General features: G+C 41.1%; 1 protein-coding gene across 1 annotated transcript in view; it reads right to left on the reverse strand.

Moving 5' to 3' along the window:
* Positions 1-770: 770 nt before the first annotated feature.
* The window catches only part of TNNI3K (TNNI3 interacting kinase), a 240,310-nt gene continuing 224,273 nt past the window's right edge, over positions 771-16,807 (reverse strand). Inside the window, exons 22-24 of the mRNA XM_038541654.1 lie at positions 11,334-11,393; positions 8,056-8,225; positions 771-2,662 (exon numbers count right to left, since the gene is read on the reverse strand). Of these exons, the coding sequence (XP_038397582.1) occupies positions 2,500-2,662; positions 8,056-8,225; positions 11,334-11,393 (393 nt within the window). The 3' untranslated portion in view covers positions 771-2,499. The remainder of the gene's footprint in view (positions 2,663-8,055; positions 8,226-11,333; positions 11,394-16,807) is intronic.

Genomic DNA, 16,807 nt, shown 5'->3' on the forward strand with positions numbered 1-16,807 from the left:
ATCTGTAATCAAAATCTTATTTTTTTGTGTGTGTGCAGAAAATGCAAGCTGATCATAAAAACTATATGGAAGAGTGAAAGCCACGAAAAATAAAAAATAGCCAAGATGAGACATCACCTCCTAGAGATCAAGACTTTGAAAATGCTATTGGGGGCGCCCGGGGGGCTCAGTCGGTTAAGTGTCTGCCTTTGGCTCAGGTTATGATTTCAGGGTCCTGGGATTGAGCCCCACGTGGGGTTCCCTGGTTGGCAGGAGCCTTCTTCTCCCTCCCACTCTCCCTCTGTACTCTTCCCTGCCCCCCCCTCAGATACATACATAAAATCTTTTTAAAAATGCTGCTGCGTGGAGGCCTGGATGTCTCAGTGGATGAGCATCTGCCTTTGGCTCAGGGCGTGATCCTGGAGACGCAGGATCGAGTCCCACATTGGGCTCCCTGCATGGAGCCTGCTTCTCCCTCTGCCTGTGTCTCTGCCTCTCTTTCTGTGTCACTCACTCACTCACTAATAAATAAATAAATAAATAAATAAATAAATAAATAAATTCTTTCAAAAAATAAAATAAAATGCTGTTGCAATTAAAATTGTGTGCTATTTACATAGGGATAAGCAAATATTTCAATGGAATAGAAATAGTGAGAAAAGGTCTATCTAAATGCAGCTCCTTGATGAATAAGTAATTACTATTACAGATCAGTTGGGGAAGGGACGTCTTTTTAAAATTTTTTTATTTTAATTTTTATTATTATTATTTTTTTTTGGAAAGAAGGAAAACAAAGTTTGCAATCATTATTTCGTGTTTGTCCCTCCTGTTCTCTTTACACCTGGACCGCATCTCCATCATCTGCCTCTTCATTGAGACCTCTCCTGACCACCTCAACTCAAAGCAATCTCTCTTTTTTCTTTCACACGCTGGGAATGAATGCATCACTCACTTCTCTCCTCACAAATTCAGGTACCTCCATTTTATCTTTTGTTCATTAAGAAGAAATAGGTAGACTTTTAATGCTCTACATGTGACAGAGAGGCAACATTATCTGGTGGTTCATTATTTTTGGGTAAGAACGTATCTGACCTGATAGGAATGTAGGGTCGCAAACTCTGAGCGCCAGAGTCTCACTCACTTAAAATGCAGAGAGACAAAGCACAGTGTTCAGAGCCCGACTAATGATTCCTCTGACTTATTATAAATAAATATTTTTAGTATTCACCACGTACAGTTAAATTATAAACGAGATAGTGTAGGCACCTACATAAATACAAAAGAGAAGGCAATTTCTGTCCTGGAAGCACTTCTGAGCTAATGGAGAAATAAAAAGATAAATAATGGGACACCTGGGTGGCTCAGCGGTTGAGCGTCTGCCTTCGGTCCAGGGCGGGATCCCGGGGTCCTGGGATCGAGTCCCCGCATGGGGTTCCCAGCAGGGAGCCTGCTTTTCCCTCTGCCTGTGTCTCTGGCCTCTCACTCTGTGTCTCTCATGAAAAAAAAAATCTTAAAAAAATAATTATTAGACAAAATAAGTGCATAAAGTGGGACAAAATACTGTGGCCCTTGGTAAGGTATAGACGGGGATGGGGTGGCTCCAGAAAAGGTCCCTCACGATGTAGTGATTAAGCTGATGGAGCTATTACTGAAGGCTTGTTAATATTTTGACAAGATTGGGCAGGGTGTCAAGGCTAAAAAAAAATAGGATATGGGGAGAGGTTAACAGTAAGTTAAACACGAGGTAGGTATGGGATAGAGAAGAACTTGTAGTTCGTCTGTAGTGTGCGCGACCAGGGATGCTGTTGTCATCTTGTGCAGGGTGATTCTGTATTTTGTGGGATTGTCCAAAACCCTGTAGGAAGTTCAGCACTCATTTGAGAAGAGAAGAAATGACCGTATCACTCTCTGCTTAGAACCGCTGGGACCCATGACGCTCAGGGGGAGGTGGAACTGGAAAATGTGCCGTTGATCATTTGGGATTCCACGATGACATGACTTCACTTAATTTTAGAGGTAATGGAAAATGACTGGTGGTTTTAAAGTAGGGTAAGGATGGAATTGGAGTTCTACGGAAGGAGGGTTATTTGCTGGCACTAGAGGGGTAAGCCGATGAAGGCCATTAGGAAGGTAGAATGGGGGAGAAATTAGAGGAAGCACAAGGGTCAAGGTCAGGGTGGGACGTGCAGACTGGGGATCAGTCGTGCGCGTGCCTGCGAATGCGTGTGTATAAGGTGAGCGTCTTCGTGTGTGTGAACGAGAGGCTGGAGCCAGGGGATGTGTGAAATCACAACAAAACCCATGAAGACGAGAGAAGCAAGGTAGGGGGAGTTTAAAGTGGTCCCAAGCAGGGGGTTGAAGCTGCTGATGGCAGGGAGCTGGCAAGAGAAATAAATGGGGATGAAGAAGGGAGCGCAAGACAAGGGCACATTTAAGGGAGTTTCAGTACAAAGAAGCACTTGGGAGAGGGGGTACATGAGGGGGGTATTGACCTTGGGTGACAGGGAGACACTCTTGCTGCTACTTGATAAACATTCTGCTCCAGGACAGCAAATGGCTACGATCCTCACCCCCCAACTGCTCTCCTTTTCTTTTTTTTTTTTTTTTTTCTTCTTCCATTCTTCCTGGGAACCTCAGTTTCCAGGATGCTATCGTCTTCCACAGTTGCTGCATTCCGGAAAAACTGTGTGTAAATGAAAATTTTTTAACTTACATTCAACTTCTAAAAGTTGAATTGCATTCCAAATGCGCTAGGCAAGCTTTCTATTTAAAGGAACCCTTTGATGGACCCTTCCCGTAATGTGAGAAATTAATTCCGAGCGTGTCTGTTTTACAGTTGCAGTCACCGGATCGCTGGGTTTCTTCTCCTGGACAGCTAACTGGGTCATAGCGTTCTATTCTCAGAGCCCAGCCCCACACAGACACTAATTGGTTGTCGCATCTGAAAGGTTGTGTATCACTTTGTCATTTCTAAATTTACATGATGTAATCCATGTACAAGATGGGAGAGGTTTCATACCCGGTGGGAGGAGCAAGTGCCACATGCTTAGTTTTCCAAATATATCTAGAGACACAAAATATTTTAAAAGAGGCAAGACTTCAGGAGCGCCTTCCTCAATCTCACAGTTCAACAATCTGTGGTTTCAGTAGGAAGCTAGTGGGTCCCTACCACTTTGCGGAGAGAGTGACATGACATCTCCCCACCTTGACATTGATTTTATGAAGGAGAACAGCAATCGTGAGAACAAAGATGCAAATAAACAAGAACCAAAACCCCCATCAAATAATGCATTGTGAGACTACAGGCTACGAAGGTCAGGACCAAAAATTGAAAAATGAATGCACCGTTTTTAAGGCACTGGGAGGGCTGAGAGGCCCAGAATTGGGAGCATACGTGAGGCAGGATTTGCACAGGCCAAATCTTGTTCCCGTTTTTTCTTTTTAAAAGCATGAGGCCAGACTAAAATAAAAGTCACACCCTCTGTGATTTTTTTTTAACGAGTTCAAATGCCTTTTAGATGAGCAGTTATTAGCACGTTGTAAGGATTTCTTGGAGACACCACACAGGTCATCAGCCTTCAGGATGGTATCCTTTGGTCACAGCTGCTGTGTCACCTGTGGGCTCACGTTTCTCTTCCGTGTATGCCATCGGTTGCACCCCAGGCCCCCAAAGTGAGGGGCAGGTGAGCACGGGAGCATTCCCTTCTAGCATGCTTCTCGGACTTGGAGGTGTATTGGAATCATCCCAGAAACTTTATTTCTATTTCTATATTTCTATTTCTATTTCTATTTCTATTTATTTCTATTTCTATTTATTTCTATTTATTTCTATTTCTATTTCTATTTCTATTTATTTCTATTTCTATTTATTTCTATTTCTATTTCTATTTCTATTTATTTCTATTTCTATTTCTATTTATTTCTATTTCTATTTCTATTTCTATTTCTATTTATTTCTATTTCTATTTCTAATTTATCTATCTATCTATCATCTATCTATCTATCTATCTAGCTAGCTAGCTAGCTAGCTATCTGGGAAACTTTGAAAAGCTTCTGATGTCTGGCTGCCACCCCCGTGGGTTTGGGTGTAACCGGCCCTGGGCATTGGTACTCGCAAAAGTTCGTGCGGCGCACGTTGTGAGCCCATCTTCCAGGCTGCGAGACGCATGGCCCTGCTGCAGTCGCTCCATCAGTTCCTGTATCCCTAGACCCTCTGACTTTGAGAACCTGTGGCTCTCTGGCCTCACTGGCTCCGTCTTTCTATCTAAAAGCTGAAAAGGCAGGTGGAAGGAGAAGTAGCGGAATTCTTTCCCTGACTGGCTTCCAGAAGAAGCCCAGCAAATGCAAGTATTGGCACAATATACCAAGCCTCTGAAAGGTGCCACCTCCTGTGCCAGAGAAATTCAGAAAGCACAGAGGAGTCTTGGGTGAGAAGCCCAGCTCTGCCTCCCCAAGCTTGGGAAAGCTACTTCTTCCTGCTGAGGCTCGATTTCCTCATCTATACAAATTGGAACACCCGCTTGCTCGGCCTCACTGCGCTGACTACCCGGAGTCGGACATAGCGCCCAGCTCGCGGGGGCCCTCGCTAGTCGGAGGTACATGCATGGAGAGCACAGCGAAGATAGCTAAAGCTTTTTCACCGATTTATGCCCCGAATTAGTAATAATTATGATTTATGGAGCCCATTTATCCTGATTCTTTGCCTGTGAAACAAATATTTATTACACGTCGACTTAATGCCAGCCGCCCTGCTACATGCTAGGAGTACGGTTGGGACTAAAACACACATGGTCCCTCCCTTAGGGCCTCTTACTGCTTAGCTACATGCTTTATTCATCAATATAGGAGTGATTTCAAGCAGCTCAGAGACTGAACTTGCTGGAGGGGTGGTACGACTACCAAACTGGCCCTCGATGCCCCCCCCCCCCCCCCGGCAAACACTTGGGATGTGCTATATGGTTAGGAGAAACCTGAACCAAGCAGAGAGATAAAGGCTTCGCGGTGTCCGTGAACGTTGTGAGGGGTCATGAGGCTATCAGAAGGACCACCCCACTCGGGCAGCTTCGTGAGCCGTGGTTTATCTTTTTCTGGGTTCTTGAAGGCCCTGCTTCGAGTGTAGCTGTGATTACGTGGTAAGGTGTGTGACTACTACATTACGGGCACTTGGAGTTTTTGCTGGGGTCTCTCGGCCTCTTTTGATCAATCACTCACTCCTGTGACGATACCGCTTCCCTCAACGGTGATCCTAAAAGCTGGTATTATTATCTTTATTTTAGGTGTTAGACGCAAGTAACTTGTCCAAGGTCATTGGGCTGGTAAAGGGCAAAGCTGAGATTGAACCTGAGGTCGGTGTGATTCCACAGCTCACACTCTTAACCTCTGCTTCCAAGCAGACTTCAGGTGAGCGTGCTTGGGAAATATCAAAATCTGACTTACCAGAGCATTAATTTTAAAAATCACAAGTAAAGAAGAAGACGCGCAGGTGGAACTAGGAGAAGATGCTGCGACTGTACCATCTAATCTTGGCCTTTGGGCCTCTTAGGAAATTATATAAGAGACTGGAATCCAATAAAGAATTGTGTCCAGTTTGCCTGGTTATCAATCAAACCTGCTGATGCTTAATTTTATGACATTCTATAGATTAAAGGCTTCATGATTCAGGTTCCCATCTCTTCGTAGCTGCAGGTGCAACTCTTTTGTTAGACTGAGAATATAATGACTATGACGAAAAAAGCAACACTAGCAACTTGAGTGCGGTGTAAGATCTCGCTAATTCCAGGTAATCTTTCTCTGCTTTCAGGATAAAAAGTTTTAACAGTGATGATGGAATGTGTGAGTGAGCGTGTAGGCATTTACGTGCGTGTACGAGTGTACAGCAGCTCATATGCAAACGCTCGGGAGCTCATGTGGAAGAATAGAGATTTTAAGCCAGTTTTTTTTTTTTTTTTTCCAGATTTCCATGAGTTGCGTAAGTACTTTCTATGGTATCCATCCAGTTCATAAGTGATTGCCTTTTCTGTTCCCCATCCTGAGTAGGGGACCTGGCAGCTATGTTTATATTAATGGAACATGACCCCCACATTTGCTTAGACCAGTGGTGGCCATTTGATCCAAAAAGGGCCAACCACATTCTCTCTCGTGGCAGACTGCATGGATTCCGAATTCATGATGCTTTCTGTATCCATGCCCTTTGCCAAGTAACTTTGTGGTCCTTCCATCAGAGGTTGAGGATATATATTTTATCTCCCTGTTGGATATTGGACCCAGCTATGTGACTTGGCCATGGAATGTCAGGGGTACAGCTTGAACCTAGGCTTTAAATGGGCATGTGGAGTTGGGGCCTGTCCTCTTGAGCTCCTAGCCTTCGTCCATGAGAAGAACAGGGCTCAGGTAGCTGCTGGCCCCAGGACAGGGAGAGACATCTGGGACAGACCTGGATAAAACCCGTGCTCAGTCAAGCCGCCTATAACCAGCGCGTGGACACATGAGCAACAGATAAATATTCATGATAGCATATCCTTGAATTTTGCTTTGGATTTTAGGGAGAATTATTATGGCAACACATAACTGACGTATCTCTCCTTGAGACTCTAGAATTAGGCGGAGAGACAAAGAGACTGTCTCTTTGGACTGTCTTTTGGGAACGGGGGCATGTAAATGGTAGAGCTCACTATGGAAGAATGTTGAACTTTTTTTTTTTTTTCTTTTTCTGACTACTCCTCTGCTTAAGTTGTTTGTTTGTTTTGAGGTAAAGTTCACAAAACATACAACAATTCAGTGGCCTTTAGTACATTCACAGTGTTTTACAACCACCTCTATCTATTTCCAAAATATTTTCATCACCCCAAAATAAAACCCTGTATGCATTAAGCCTTTACTCCTAATTTCTCTCTCTCCCCAGCCTCTGGCAACTACCAATCTGCTTTAACTTTTAAATTAAAAACAAATTTTTTAAAGGGATTTACATATTGCCTATTATGGACTGCGTTGTGGCCCCCTCCCACCAAATCCATATGTTGAAGCACTGAGCCCTTATGTGACTGTATTGGAGACAGGGGCCTTTAGGGAGGCAATTAAGGTTAAACGAAGACAGAAGAGTGAAGCCCTGATCTGACAGGACTGGTGCCTTTACAAAAAAAGGTGAAACGATTGCAGAACCTTTGCCATGTGAGAGTACAGTGAGAAGGAGGCCATCTGTGAGCCAGAGAGATGGGCATCTGTAAGTGCCCCCAGGGCCTGAGCATGTGGCCCTCCGATCTCAGATCTTCAGCCTCCACTGAGAGAAAACGAATTTCTGCTGTCTAAACCATCCAGTCTGTGGTATCTTGTTATGGCCGCCTTAGTGGACCCACACACTTATTCTGGATATTTATATCAGTAGGACCATTAACGTGTGATCTTTGTGCCTGGCTTCTTTCCGGTGAAGGCATTTTCTCCAGGTTCATCCCTGTTGTAGCATGCATCAGGATGTCATTCCTTTTTTACGACTGGATAAGATTTTATTGTCTTGCATACCACATTTTGTTTATCTGCTCCTCTGTTAATGGATATTTGGGTTGGTTCCACCTTTTGGCTATTGCGAATACGGCCGCCATAAACATATGTGTACAAGTATTTGTTTGAGTACCTGTTTTCAACTTTTTTTTTTTTTGGTATTTACCTAGGAGTGAAATTACAGGGTCATAGAGTAACCCTCGGTGTGCTGAATTTTCGGTGCTCAGATCCTCAAAGCTGTTTCTTGGTTTCTATATCATCCTACCATGGGTTCCATATGATAGCTCCAAAACACTTTCAGTAAATTCCTTTTGTTGCTCACTTAAGCTAGAGTTAATTGCTGTTACTTGAAACTTAGAGATCTTAAATAAAAAAAGTTCTATTTTTTAGCCCCATAATATTAATATAATATTATAAGAAAAATGGGCAAAAAACTTGTGCTTTGAAGTTTGCCATGGGGGTGGTAAGTCCCCCACTGATACTGACCAAATCAGGCCAATATCTTGGTGGGATTTTGGAATTTAACTGGACCACGAGATTGTTGCTAAGATTGCCACTCACCTTTGGGACATTGCCACTCACCTTTGGGACCAGGTGGCACAGGACCTCTCATTGAGAGCATATTCCAGTTCAAAACGACTCCTTAAAGCGGCCACGTGGCTCCGGCCAGGCCCTCCCCGGCTCACCAGGCAGTCAGAAGAAGAGGAAGGTGAGAGAGAACCACTGCTGTTACTTGATGCAGGTGACATCAGCTGAGGGAAGAAAGGGTGGCTTCAATCCTTTCAGAAATCTGACAGGCTTAAGGCATAGACTAGAGTATGGATTTATTTTAACTTTCTATTCTAGGATTTCTCTTATTTTAATTTCTATTCATCTCAGCTCGCTTCTGGCTTTTCCTCTCGGCCTCGGATGGTAATACATGGCTAGCTTAATTTACTTTTTTGAGCCAGTTCTATGCCGAGAGCTGGCCCATTCAATTTATACACATTTTTCAGAAAACACGATGTGCTCAAATCAGATTCATAAAATAGATATTTAGAAGGTGATTATCTAATGGTTGAAAGATTACATTTTTCACTACGGCGATGAGATTCGTGGCAGAGTTCCTTTAAATTGTAGCTTAAAACTATCCCCTTTATATGAAATTATTTCTTTTATGTAAAATGAATTTACACATTTTCCCAAGAATATATCCATTTTACAAAATGAGGGATGCTTTAATGTCTGGCAAGCATGAGGACTAAAGAGAGTTGTTGGGAGAGAGTTTTCAAAAACAGTTGCAAATTGTTAAGTGTAGTTAGAAAATAGAAGAATACGAGGGAAGAAAATGAGAAAGAAGAAAAAAAATAGGAGAGTAGTTTTCTTGAATTTCTGACGACCTTGCTGTTCACGAACTTCACCCAACCCAACTGAGAACACTAGTGCTTTGACATTATAATTTCACAACACAGGTAGACAGTAGATTTTGGTTTAAAAGTATAATCCATGCAAATTCTAGGCTCCTTACAGTAGCCAAGACATTACTAAGTAAAGCTCGGAGAATCATGTGATGTTAGTGTTGAAATGAACCTTCAAACTCTTCCATGACTGAATCTCTCCTGTGCCTCCTTTTCAAGTTGGCTATGCAAGCCGATGGGGAGCCTCCAGGGATGGGGACCTCACTGCCTCCAGACCTGTTCATTTATCTTAGGACAGCTCTGACAATTAGAAATTTGTCTCTCCTAAAAAACAAAACAAAACAAAAAAAACCCAAAAACCAAAAAACAAAACAAAAAAAACCACAACAACAAACAACCATACATAATTACACTTCATTTCCTTTCCATCTGTTGACCCTTAGAGGACAAGACCAATTCCTTTGCCATATGATCATTTTTCAGATGTTTAAAAAACAGCTTTTGGGCTTATCTTAATTTTCTCTTCTCTGGGACAAGCAACTCTGGTTCCTTTAATTGGTTCTCATATATGTGATGTTCAATCCATTCATCATTCCGGTCTCTCTTCCCTAAAATGTGTTCAGTTATAATTATCCCTTTATTTTATTTTAAAAAATATTTTATCTATGTATTCATGAGAGATGCAGAGACATAGGCAGAGGGAGAAGTTGGCTTCTCCCCGCGGGGAGCCCCATATGGAACTCATTCCCAGGACCCTGGGATCGCTACCTGAGCCAAAGGCAGATGCTCAACCACAGGGCCACCCAGGCGCCCCTATAATTATCCCTTTAAAAGGACATACCTGGGAACTATTTTGTTTGGCCTTCTCAGGATAGAGAGGAATGATACTCATTTTTTATTTTGTAGCAAGACAGCTACTTCACATTCTAACTCCAAAGAGCTTATTATCTACTAACATGCATGATGCTCCTAAACCATATCTCCACCATTTGACATCTTTGCTATTGTTTCTTTGCCTCTAGTGTGTGATGTTATATTTATTCTTGTTAGACACGTCCTCTCGTTTTATCTTCCAAGGTACGGAATTCCACAAATCAAGCCCCTTAAAGCTGATTCTGGGCCATTATCGAGTGCAGCCCAGTCCAGCAAGTTCTCTTTGCATTGAGTGTTTCATCTTCTCTACTGGGAGAGACTGTGCTAAGAGGCTTGCTCAATGTAAGAAGCCACACTAGTTTAGGAGATCCAACCATTGTCTCTGTTTCTGGAATCCACTCTCTCATCTAGTTGGATATATCCCCAGGCTTGGAGAAGTTTTGCCCTGAGAAACACAAAGGTTCAAAGTGAGAGGACACTTGGAACGTAAGCCTTAAAAGGGTCTCTCAACATCCAAGGCCTCTGGCGGATGCTTTTGTTATTAGGGGCTGCTAAACCCCACTGAATACACTACTACTTCTCTCTGCTTTGTGGGTTTCAGGACTGAAGAGAAGTGAATGGACATTTAATGTCCAAAGACGGAAGCTGCCTCCTACATAAAAGGCTTCCTTTTTAGAAGTTCCAGTAAAGAGTTATGAGACAGAGCCATTCGCTGCAGGCTGCAATTGAAGACCTGGAACCCTTTCCCAATAAACTGGGTTCTAGTGATTCTAAGTTGAGATTTTTGTTGTTGTTGTTGTTGTTTTTAGGGGAAAAAATTGGATGGTTCCACTCTGGGATTTAGTTATGCAATCTCAGGTTGATGCTGTTTCCCATTTTGCCCCTTCCCATCACATGCACTTGTATTTGTGATGTGTGATGTCCGCCCCCATCTCTTGCAGCACTCATTTGCTTTGGGGATATATTATTATTTTTGAATTAGTACTCCCGTGTTAGTTCCTTGCTTATTTTCAAATGCTATCTCCTGACCAGGTGTATAGAAAATTAAGGCAATTAGGGAGAAAATTAAAGCAAACAACTCCTTGATATTAAGGGAAGAAAATTCCATTAGGCTGATTACCAACATATATCACCTTATGCAACATATGTGTGGTATAAAAGCAATGCATCCCAATTAATTTATGTACTAATTTCAGTGATAATTTCCTTTTCTTATTGAACATAGAAAGTGGCTTAATATGTTAACTTATGTCTCACCGTAGGAACTTTTGTATAGAAAAAAATTGATTTAAATAACTACTTTCTAACATATTTACTGTATCTTCAAATTTTTACATATTAATTTTTTAAAGCTGGGCTTGCCTATGCTTAATGATTATGTGTTGGGAGGTCTGAGTTCATGCTGAATTTGCTTTTGCCCCTGTCGATTCAGTCGGTCCACCCTAGAAACTTAATGAACAGGGTAAATAGATGAATGAAGTTATGGACCTTCAGACTTACTTTCTACCAGCATCACCTCATCTATTCCCCAACACCCTAGGATATTCAAGATTTTTTTCATGGACCTATTTCAGAAGCTGAAGTTCTTACCTCAATGTTGCAGAGACACTCTTCTAACTTGGTAACAACTTCAGAAAATTCAGGTCTTCCCTGTAAATAAAGAAAAAGACTTTTATTTTCCCCAAAAGAATAAAAGGGAGGCAACTGTCTTTGGATTTTAAAATTGGATATTTGCATTTGTAAAGAATGAGATTAACAATAAAGTATATTTTTTATTTAAAATACACTTGTATTGAAGTGTTAATTGAATGTTCATTTGCTGTTCAGGGAGGGATGTTGAGTCTCCTTCTGATAAGAGTTTTAAGTCAGAATTTGCAACTACATTCAGATAATGAAATAGTGGAAAAGCTTTAATTAGCTTTGCATGCTTTTAAATGGCAGGTTTTCCTCTTCAAAATGAAAGAATAAAAGTGAATACTAAAAACTGTTAACTATCTCAGTGCCTTGTAATATACTGTACAATGTGTCTGTAGAAAAGAACTGCTAGGGCAAATTTTATAATTAGCTTCATTTTTGAAAATGCCGTCTTAGATTCAAAGCTAAGATCAATGGAAACCTCATGACTATGCCCTTTTTTAGGGGTTAAGATAAGCTTTTTATATTCAAAAGCTGCCATTAAAGATATTGTTGGTTATGAACCTGTGTGTCAGATGAGTTTGGTTAAAGAAACATTTGTTGTATTCTGATCACATTCCAAACTTTGTTCCAGTTGCTAGAGATATAAAGATGATTACGGATCTATGGAAAAAATGCTGGGAATTTTAGAAAATGTTCTCTTTGGAAGAAATTATATGCCTCCTTTTGTTAGATCCTAGGGACTATATAACCTATCATTTCTCCTTTATGAAACTTTTACTGCCAGGAGGTGGAGAGCCCAATTTAACATTCAGGTGCAGTAACCAACTAATTTAGATTCTTAGTAGAACAATTTCTCCCTTAATATCTAGCCCTCCCCTGAGGACACTGCTTCCCTCAGAGCCCTCTCAAGTGAAATCTGTTTTTTCTTGCATATTCCTGGTACCTCTAGGTCGGCGGGGGGGGGTGGCGATGGGGTGAGCAGGAGCTCTGGGTCTTCCTTGCTGTTGTTGCAACTTCCAAATGGCTTCTCTAAAAACCACCAGTTTATGAAGGTTTCCCACCAGTCACTGTCCCTCATTCTTTGAAGGCCTGAGTGTTTGGCTCCCTGTCGTGCTAACACTACTCAGTGCTTTTATTATCCATGCAACTAATCATTATAATGGCCTGTCTTCCAGGTTCCTCGATCTCTTCTGCCTTGATCCCACACTCCACCTTCCTGGTAGTCACGTAGCTCCTGGGTCCTACTCTAGGCCCCGTTACTAACGTCTTTCCAGCTTACTTCTTCTGACTCCAATGACCCTTGGTCACACAAAACATCTTGTCACTTTAAAAAAGCTACCTTTTTATTGTAAACATTTTCATATATACCCTGAAGTATTAGAGAACAATTCAATGAGTCTCCACATATCTAACACTCTGCCTTAAAAACCATGTTTATGCTAATATTGTTCTATTGATGTACATAAGTCTGCATCTATCTACTTACCTACCTATCGTCTAATCTATATCCCTTATTTTTTTGTTCGTCTTACCATCTTTTCTTTCTTTTCTTTTCTTTTCTTTTCTTTTCTTTTCTTTTCTTTTCTTTTCTTTCTTTTCTTTTCTTTTCTTTTCTTCTTTTCTTTTAAGTTCTTATTTAAATTTTACTTAGTTAACATATAGTGTAAAATTGGTTTCAGGAGGAGAACTTAGTGATTCATCGCTTACATATAACACCCAGTGCTCATTATGTCACGTGCCCTCCTTAATGCCCATCACCCACGTAGCCCGTCCCCACTCACCTCTCCTCCAGCAAGCCTCAGTTTGTCCTCTATAATTGAATCTCTTACTCAGGAGATGATTTGGGTGGAGGATACATGGAAGCAGAAAGCTCATGGAAGCAGAACAGGTTCACCTGTTCATCTTACTATCTTTTCACTGCTATTTACTCACCTTGGTTTCCTCCCTTACTTAGTTCAGATTTCATGGGCAATCATTATCACTCTATTCGATACAGCCTCGGCTCCCTTGCCTTATCATGCATTTTATACCCTATTGGGAAAAAAAAATCCCAATCTTGATTAAATCCACCCTGACTGGCTGTACTTCAAAATCATGGTCCTCTAACCTCAGGTGGACCCTCACTACTGCCTAGAGAGCCTATTACACATCTCTGGCTCCCTCACTCTCTCACACTCCAGGTACCTATTTTGTACCTTCTCCTCTTTCTTCAAACGTCTAATTCCCACTACTACATTGACCACCCACCAATGTCTAAATCCACAAAATTGCCCTCACCTGCATTTCTATGGATGAATTTTGCCTTTCTTTCTGAGGCCACTTCCTTCACAGTGTACTAACTCATCCTTGCTACTGTACTCAAGGGCATTGCTCTAACAATAATTCTCCCTTCTACTTTTTTGCATCACCAATGTTCCCTTTCTATTGTCTAATCCTGTCAACATACAATCATGCTATAAATTCTTCCATCTTAAAAACAAGCAACAAAATGAAACTCTCGACTCCACTTCTTCCTCAAGGTATTGCTGCGTTTTCTCTAGTCACCAAAATTGCTCTAAAGAACCGCTTACATTTGCAGTCTCTTACTTTCTGCTTCCATGTATCCTCCACCCCAATCAGGCTTTCTCCTGTAACAGTCTCCTACTCCTGCTCTCTTCGAGGATACAGATGCCTACCTCCTCATTGCTAAATTCAAAGGTTTATATCTCAAAGCTCATCTTCCTTGACACTGCATTAAATGCAAATAATCATTCACTTGTGCCTGAAACATTTTTTTTTAAAGATTTTATTTATTTATGAAAGACATAAAGAGAGAGAGAGGCAGAAGCAGGCTCCATGCAGGAAGCCCGATGAGGGACTCCATCCCGGGACTCCAGGATCACGTCCTGAGCCAAAGGCAGATGCTCATCCGCTGAGCCACCCAGGCATCCCTGAAACATTCTTGGATTTGAGGTCACTGCTTCTCACTGTTTTTTCTCCTCTCTCACTTGTTCTTTCTCAGTCTCCTCTATTAGTTTCATTTTTCCTCTTCGTCTTTAAGTTCTGGATTGCATCAGGACTCAGGGTTTGGGTCTCTTCTCATCTCTCTTTAGAGTTAATTTGTTGAGGGTTTAATTCTGTCTCATGGCTTTAAAAAACAACTCCTAAATATCTATATCTAGCCCAGAACACTCCCTTAAACTCTAAACTCACATATGCAATTTCTTATATTTATAGTCTTCCCTGTTTCAGCAAATGGCAACTGTATCTTTTCACTTACAGAGGCCAAAAACCAAAGGATAATCTCTGACTTCTCTCTTTGTCATACTCTTGCTTCTAATCCACCAACAAATCATATTCATTATGCCTTCAAAATGTATCCAGAATCTGAATGGACAGGTAGCATTTGTAGTGGATCAAACTTCCCGCAGGCAATTGTAAGCTCTGGACAAAACCTAAAAGACAGCTACCTAAAGGCAATAGAGAGGGAACAAAAACTTCTGGAGGGGAGTCACTTGGAAGAAAGGGGGGGCATGGAGTAAGTTTTTCATCTTATTTATTTATTTATTTATTTAGACAAAATTTACCCTAAGGGGAGGCCCCACCTAGATCTTAGGTAACAATTAGAATTCTTATGAAAGCCTCCAGGTTTGCTTGGTTAAAGAACCCAAGGACAAAATTCAGGGCAATCAGAGTATATTACTATGGTTTTATAACAAATTATCACAAATTTAATGGTTTAAAACAACAGCCATGTATTATCTCACAGTTCCCATGGGTCACGAGTTGAGTGCAAATTAACTGGGTCCTTTGCCCAAGGTCTCACCAGACTAAAAAAATCAAAGTGTCAGCTCACACTGCGATTCCCATCTGAGGCTCAAGTTCTCTTCCAAGCCCACCAGTTATTGGAAGAATTCATTTCCTTGTGGTTGTATGACTCAGGTCCCTGTTTTCTTGCCAATAGTTGTTTAGGGATGACTCTCAGCTTCTGGAGAACACCCACAGTTTCTTGCCACATGGTTCCTCTAAGTAGTTCACAGCATGGCCATTTGCTTTCTTCCTAGCCAGCAAGGACATGTTTCTCTTCTTCCTCTGTGACCAACTGGAGAAATAGTCTCTGCTGTTAAAGAGCTCATCTGGTTGGATCAGGCCTATCCTGATAATTTTCTTTTTGCCATGTGAGGAAACATAATTATTGGAGCAATATTTAATCATATTTGTAGGTTCTGCCCATATTCAAGGGGAGAGGGTCCTTCTTGGCATGGATACCAGGGGACTGGGATCTTGGGGCCATCCTAGAATCCTGCTTATCACCCACAGGCACTAGAAAATGAGGGGAGATCCTGGAAGAAAAGGGTCTGAGGAAAGGAGTCTCAGAATCTGCATATAAACGCTGTTTAAATCTCTGGCTGATCTCTGGACCACGTATGCAGGGAACAGAGAGGTTTAAAGAAGTGAACTGAGATAAGGTCTTTTGCCTGATGCGGGGTATTGTTCTTACTGTTTTCTCAGACTGGAATTAACCAACTCTTACTCTCTGCCTGTAGAAATCCTCTGCCCTCTTCAAGTCCCAACTCGCAAGATACATGCTTCTTGAAGTGTTTTAAGTGATTCCACAAAATAATTTTGTTGCACCTTTGTTTAGATTTACTTCATTCTTCCTTGTGTTAGAACTAGGTATTTACATAGTTTTGCCACTACTGGAAAGTGCTTTGAGAGTAAGCAATGGCTTATTTAATCCTATATACCTAGCAGGTCTCATTGCAAGGGATAGCTTGTTTGAGCTCAAATTTGTTATATTAAATTGCATAACGAAAAAAAATAAATTACATCATGATAAAAAAAAATTATCCATAATCTAGCTCAATTTTTTTTGTTTAAACCACCTTTATCTCTTTCTTATATTATTATAATTGCCTTTTAACTACTTTTGCTGCTTCTATTCTTTGCCTATCAAAAGTATTCCCAATATGGTAGCCAACCTACCACTGACAAATATACTCTATGGTGAAAAGCTCAACGTTTTTCCTCTAAGTTCAGGAATAAGACAAGAATGCTTACTCTTGCCACTTTTATTCAACATAGTATTTATTAGAAGTCCTTGCTAGAGTAATTAGGCAAGAAAAAGAAATTAAAAGCATCCAAATTAGAAAGGAAGAAGTAAAACTGTCACTCTTTGGAGATGGCATGATATTATACACAGAAAACCCTTGAGACTCCACCAAAAACTGTTAGAACTGATAAGCAAATCTAGCGAGGTTGCACAATATAAAACCAAATATATGAGAATCTGTTACATTTCTATAGATTAATAGTGGACATCAGAAAGAGAAGTTAAGAAAACAATACTATTTATAATTACTTCAAAAAGAATAAAATACCTAGGAATAAATCTCACTCAGCAGGTGAAAGATCTGTGCACTGAAAACTGTAAGATGTTGATGAAA

The sequence above is a fragment of the Canis lupus genome, chromosome 6 (assembly GCF_011100685.1).
Source record: "Canis lupus familiaris isolate Mischka breed German Shepherd chromosome 6, alternate assembly UU_Cfam_GSD_1.0, whole genome shotgun sequence".
Lineage (NCBI taxonomy): Eukaryota > Metazoa > Chordata > Mammalia > Carnivora > Canidae > Canis > Canis lupus.